Raw genomic sequence first — 6,279 nt, 5'->3', positions numbered from 1 at the left:
TTCTGTGCGGCCATTAGGGAGCTTTCTTTCTTTTCTGTGTTCGGTGCATCTGCATATAATCCTATTGACAATGTCAATATATGTAGAAATACACAAAGAATTAGAAAACAGACACATCAGTTAAAATGAAGTTAAACGCAGACCGCTACTTTAAGGCCACAGCATTTTTTTTAAGTGATGGCCTTTGTTTTTTTTGTTTTTCTTAGAAAACTTGTCATTGTGAATATAGCAGTAACTCGGTAGCATATACTTAACCTGGCAGGTGTGAGCGCGAGAGGAAATGAGTTTTATAGAGGGAAACAGACACCCAATTTAATGATATCTCGCTCATGAACTATTTGTTTTCAATCGGCCTGTCCATTAACATTAATCCAACTTTCTATTTCGTCTCCCAGCATCTTATTCAATCTGCCAAAATGTGTTTCGCTTCTTAATTTGTTGTTTTTAGTTTATTCTAGTTATCTTGATACCGTACATATTACCCACTGGCAAGGAAACGCCAACTTAATCCCGAACCAGGAATGCCCAGGGGATCATGGAAGAGGTGACCTTCTTTATTGTATACAAGGGTAATAAAGTGTCAGTAAGATGAAGTTGAAGCAAGGTGAAACAAGGATGGAATCCTCACTTAAAGTGATGGAGATAGACAACATTTTGCCAGTATCTCGTCTACAGCTGTTGTCACCTATCTTTATGTCCAGGCTCAACAACCTTTGATTAACCCTGTTTGTTTGCATTTCCGCAAAGTTGGCAAAGTCCATATTCTTTTAAGCAGATAGCAGGTAGGTAATATCAAAGAGTGATTATACAGGATGTCCCATGCAGATGTCAGAGTTCAACAGTGTGTTTTACAGTACAGTAGTTCATCTTGTCCCTTTCTTACGGGACACACATTTTAGATGTGATCCACCCCATGAGCTATTTTTTTTAAATGTGGCTGTAAATGTTCTCAATATACATAAATAAGAATTGCCCTAATTTATTTTTAATCAAATATTTCCTATCCTTTCTAAAAAATCTAAATATCTACAAACTTAGTGATGCAACTGAAGATTTGTGTTTGTGACTTAAGACGAACATCCTAAATCAATAGTTATATGAAGCTGTAAGTTATTTTTAGCCATGAAAACGGTCAGATTTATCTTTATTTATCTTGTGCTTTACGCACTATAATATAAAGTCTCAGAATAATGCTTTATTTGGATTTCAATATTATGATATGACTTCTAGTGTTCAGTTCGGGTTGTAACAGAATAACATAGCATTTGGGGATAAATATAAAACCCAGAAGTCCAGCACTGGAAGACAGCATGGCAAATATCTCAACAGCCACCATGTATTTTCCTTTGGTGCTCAAGTAGGCTGGGATGAAGGAGACCCAGACACTGCAGAACACCAGCATGCTGAAGGTGATATACTGAGCTTCATTAAAAGTGTCCGGTAACTTGCGGGCGAGATAAGCTACAAAGAAGCTTACAGAAGCCAAAAGGGCAATGTATCCAACCACAAGGTAGAATGCAAGAACAGAGCCCTCATTGCACTGGAAAATAATCTTTGCAGTTTGGGAGTGACTGTCATAGTCTGGGAATGGTGGAGACTTTATGAGCCAGAAAGTGCAGATCAAAACCTCCCCAAGTGAGCAAAGAAGCACAAGATACTTGGGGATCCTGGTGCCCACCCAGATCCTTAATTTGCTTCCAGGTTTGGTGGCATTGAAGGCAATCACAACAGTGATGGTTTTCCCCAGCACACAAGAGATGCAGATGGCAAAGATGATACCAAAGGCAGCTTGTCTTATCAAGCAGGTCACCTTCGCAGGACGGCCAATGAATAACAAGGAGCAGAGGAAGCACAGCGTGAGGGAGAGGAGAAGACTATAACTGAGTCCTCGGTTATTGGCTTTCACTATAGGGCTGTTCTGGTGCTTCATAAAAATACACAACACTGTAACTGTGAAAACAGACATAACAGCAGCAATGGAAGCTAAAGCAAAACCGAGAGGATTCTCATAAGAAAGAAAGTCAATGGCTCTCATAATGCATCGATCTCTCTTCGGGTTGGACCACTGATCTTCAGGACACCTCATGCAGTTTTCCATGTCTAGCAACAGGAAAAGGGTCATTGGTTAAAGTCAATTTCTTCTTTAAACATCTAAAAACAGAATTAGTACTGGAAAAAAATGTAGATTTGCTAAAGTTTGTGAAACCTTGTATGGGATCTTAGAAACAGAGAATTTGACGGCAGATAAACACTTGACTTGTGTCTGCCCATTTTCCTATTTGCTGTAAAACAAAATCTCAGACCCTACTTTCTTTGGCATTCTTTTGTATTAAAGGGGGTAGTCTTATGTCTATCACAAGCATTTTTAAATACTTGCGTATTAGCCCTTACTGTCTCTGTTTGGAGACTATTTGATGAATCCACCACCTTTACTGGGGATAAGTAATTCCTTCCATTAGCCTACTAGCGTGCGTCCGCATGCACGCGCACACGCTCACCTCTGCTGGGCCTAAGTGAAGACAGACACACACACACACACACACACACACACATAGCAGAGTGTTCATATGGCGGAAAATCCTACTACTACTGTAATTATTTTCACATTATCCTCCTCACCAGGCAGCACAGAGCAGTTGTTCGAGGAGATTACAAATGGTTTTATTAGAAAAAAATGTCTTCTCTTAATCTTCTCAGATTATTTAGGATAGGTTTTTTTTTTTTAGAAATATAATAAATCAGTGAGCAGGGACAAAAGATATCCTACTGAAAAAAGTATTGTGAAAAATAAATGTGCAGGGGAAACTGCACTTCTAATCCCCAACACATTTTAAAAATCATCTTTATTATGAGCAAAATGAACAACCTTCTGCTAAGTGGACATTTGTATTATTTTTGTTTAATATATCTGTTTTAGTGTTTCCTTGTTCCTGTGCCAATCCAACTGTATGATCACTGATTGATTTATGCCCAGTGCACACAATGTAATTACAGGTGTAGGTTTAACAAATGCACACAGCTTCTTACCAGCGATGGTGGATATCTCTCCTTCTGTACACCGGACACAGCTGTAACAACAGACATGCATCCCGTCCTGTAAAGCCTTTCGATAGCCGGGTGGGCAACTATTACTGCAAGTGGAGCGAGGGATCTGAGGATGAATAGTACCAAACATTTGCTGGAACAAACACGTAGCATTGTAATGAGAAAAATACAACGAATAAAGCCAATATTACCATGTACAGTATGTCCTAAGTGCTATACACACAAAGGAACCTGCCTCAGTAGATGTAGCAGGACATTCCTTGTCCACTATGGTGAGATATTTGGCATCAACGCTACCATTGAATTCTGTAGGAACAGTGTGATATTTTGTGTTTTCTGGGGGTATAATGTTGCCACAGCTGTAATTACTGATATTGGTTGAGTGTTTCTAATGTTATAAACAATATTGATCCTTCTGCAATATGCTGGGAAGCCACTTTGCACTGCTGCAGTAGAGATTGGCTCCTTTGACATGAATGGGACATCAATCTTGTCCAGCAAGGTGCAGTGCCTTCACATGTGGAAAAAGGGCTTTTAAACACTTGTACCATGTTATCTGCCCATTTTACTACATTGCTGTAAGTGCAGTGACCCCCCCCCCCCCAAAAAAATGATTTTGTACTGTACGTGAGCTCCATGTAAAATGCCCTATAAAGCAGATTACCAACCTTATTTTTATCTTCTACCTTAGCTGTTTTTTTTATTTTAAAAGGCCCAAAACCTGCAGTAGAGTGTTCACATGCTAACTCATGTGGTTTGTTTTCACTTTCTCCACCACACCAGGCTAAACAGCTATTCTCTATGCAGACATCAAAGGGGTTTTTATAAGAAAACAAATGTACTTTATGTTAATCTTCTTGGGTAAGGTTATTTGAGTTCGCCTACTATCACTGAGAGTTGATTACCAGCCATATTAATTTAGGGTTGGGACTCATTGGGAATCATACACAGTTTAAAAAAAAAAATCAGTGCATAGAATTGAAAAGATCCCACTGTACAGTATTGTGAAGAAATCTTTTAACAAATACAATAATGCACAATGTGAGACCTGCCCTTTATACAGTGTTTGATCGCTGCCTAAGCAGACTCTATTGTGGTAGTCTTCACCAACATTTCTGGGAAGAAGGTCCATGCATTTTATTTAAACTCCTGAAGAGCTCTCCAGACCGGAATCCAGTGCACTGGATGGATCTTAAAGCAGAAATCAAAGGGGCTTTAAACATTATTTATATTGTGATAGATTCCAAAATTCTCATTTGTAAAAAGATTGGGAAAGGGCTCTCTGAATTATAGTTTGAAATATGTATGCTCTAAAAACAGAATTGATGATTATTTAAACAATATATTTTATTTTAATAAGATGAACTGTTAGTGTCTATATATAAATGCAGTGGTATTCTTGTTTTTTTTTTCAAAGTAGTAGTACTCCATACGTCCAAGAGGGCTTGGTCTAAAACTAGGACTGGATCCCTATTTGATGATGTCACCCGCCACCCGAACCAGGAAGGAGGCAGCGTGAGGAAGTGTGGGATTATTTACACAGACTCCAGTTGCTCCAGTTGATCAGCTGTACATCACTGCAGGACCCAGAGTGGCCAAATCGCCTTATTTACATCTAACGTTTGTGAGTGGTCTGAGCTTTGCTCTAATTTTATGTTTATTAAATTGTGTTGCACTATATTCTCTTTTTTTCTCTCTTTGTATATCATCCTGAGAATTTCTGCCCCCAGATTCCCTGTGTGATCACAGTCAATACAACCAGTGGAAGTTTTGCTCTTTGAGTGCTTCTGTATCGTACCCTGAGGGGTTGCCTAATCCTTACACCAGCAACATCTCCATTGGTGATATTAATTTGTATTTAATAATTTGATTTAGTTATTTGTATAGGGTTTGCGCTTTACTATTTTGCACAATCTATAAGCACTGAATGTTTCCTGCTTACACCTTTAACCATACAACCTAATAGCCAATGTGTGATTAGGAGTTGGGTAGCATAATAATCAATCAATTGGTACTGTACCATACCCCGTTAAACTGGGGTCCCCAGAGAATGGCCTCCTTGTTGATGACAAGCTGTTTTCCAGGGGGAGCTGAAGAATTAAATGTCCCAACCTGTCTATTGGTCACTGTTCCATTAGGGAAAACATTCCAGTTTAAGATATCAAAGCGTCCTGGCGTTGCTCCATGTTCATCAAAGAATATCTTATCTCCGGAGGTAGTCTTGAAATTGACTTTCTTCATATACTGGTTTAACTGAAGGAAAACACGTGTGAGTATTGAGTGGGGGCTCAAAACATTCGTTTAGTGAATATTTGATATTTTATTGATATGCATGGTGTATTGTGACAAGCACTGCAGTTAAGTAGCTGTAGCTTAGTGGTAATGTCACTGAAGCAGGTTGACCTGGTTTGAATCTGTCGGCTCTCATTGGGACTTTGGGCAAATCACTTTATCTCTCTATGCTCAGGCACCAAATTCAGGTTGTAAGTTCTATGAATAACGATGTCTTCCCCACTACTAATGTATAGCAGTGAAAGATCAGGAGTTCTCCCTCATTTCTTCCCTAAACTCCCTGATTGGGAATCCCATATACTGGCCAATAAGATATACTGTCTGAATTTTCTAAAGCATTTCCTAAAACATCTTCATACCTGCCATGGTGTAAATGTAATTGAAGGTCTTGAGGTTTCTAAGATGCTTCCACTATGAAGTTTGCCAGAGTACATATCATGAAGAGAATGAGCCAGGGCATACACAGCAGTGTACATGGTGTATGTCAGTCTGAATATATTCACATCATACGCTGATGTGTCAAATACTTCCAGTGTAAGATTAGCTTTACACACAGGGTAAAATGGATTAGCAGTGTCTTTTACAGACCGGCAGTAAAATATTACATACCAGAGCCGAGCTGTTAAGCTATCACTGGGAAACCTTGAAGGGCTGGCTTTGTATAGGAAGTCCTTTAGGCCAGGGATCTCTCCTCGGTGGATCCCCAAGAGCAGGGACCCATTAAATGAGCGTATAAGTAGGCTAAATGTATATGGTGTAGCAATGGACAAGGCCGGTGTTGCTATCCAGACCGTCTTGCGTACTGTTACCTGCTGATAATCAAAGAGAATATGAAGAAAGGAAGTCATGCTACTGTAGACTATGACAACATTGGCAGATGACTGTTTGATCGTTTCTCGAGCAATGGCAAGGGTGGTGGAATTTTCCTCTGAGATCAGAGCG

General features: G+C 39.4%; 1 protein-coding gene and 1 long non-coding RNA gene across 2 annotated transcripts; one reads left to right on the top strand and one right to left on the bottom strand.

Moving 5' to 3' along the window:
• The first annotated feature begins 2 nt into the window (after positions 1-2).
• On the top strand, positions 3-5,252 carry LOC142498886 (uncharacterized). Its single transcript, XR_012802574.1, has 3 exons — positions 3-782; positions 2,995-3,317; positions 4,466-5,252. It is a non-coding gene; the product is annotated as an uncharacterized LOC142498886 (long non-coding RNA).
• Positions 1,196-2,098, bottom strand: LOC142498593 (vomeronasal type-2 receptor 26-like). Its single transcript, XM_075606801.1, has one exon. It carries the CDS (start codon positions 2,096-2,098, stop codon positions 1,196-1,198), a length of 903 nt encoding a protein of 300 aa, XP_075462916.1.
• Positions 5,253-6,279: the final 1,027 nt, after the last annotated feature.

The sequence above is a fragment of the Ascaphus truei genome, chromosome 7 (genome assembly GCF_040206685.1).
Source record: "Ascaphus truei isolate aAscTru1 chromosome 7, aAscTru1.hap1, whole genome shotgun sequence".
In the NCBI taxonomy this organism is placed as follows: Eukaryota; Metazoa; Chordata; class Amphibia; order Anura; family Ascaphidae; genus Ascaphus; species Ascaphus truei.
The sequence above is the reverse complement of the archived record's forward strand: the minus strand, read 5'-3'. Positions and strand labels throughout refer to the sequence as shown.

Coding starts and splice junctions, on each gene's coding strand:
- LOC142498593 (XM_075606801.1), bottom strand. CDS start 2,098: ATGGAAAACTGCATGAGGTGTCCTGAAGATCAGTGGTCCAACCCGAAG.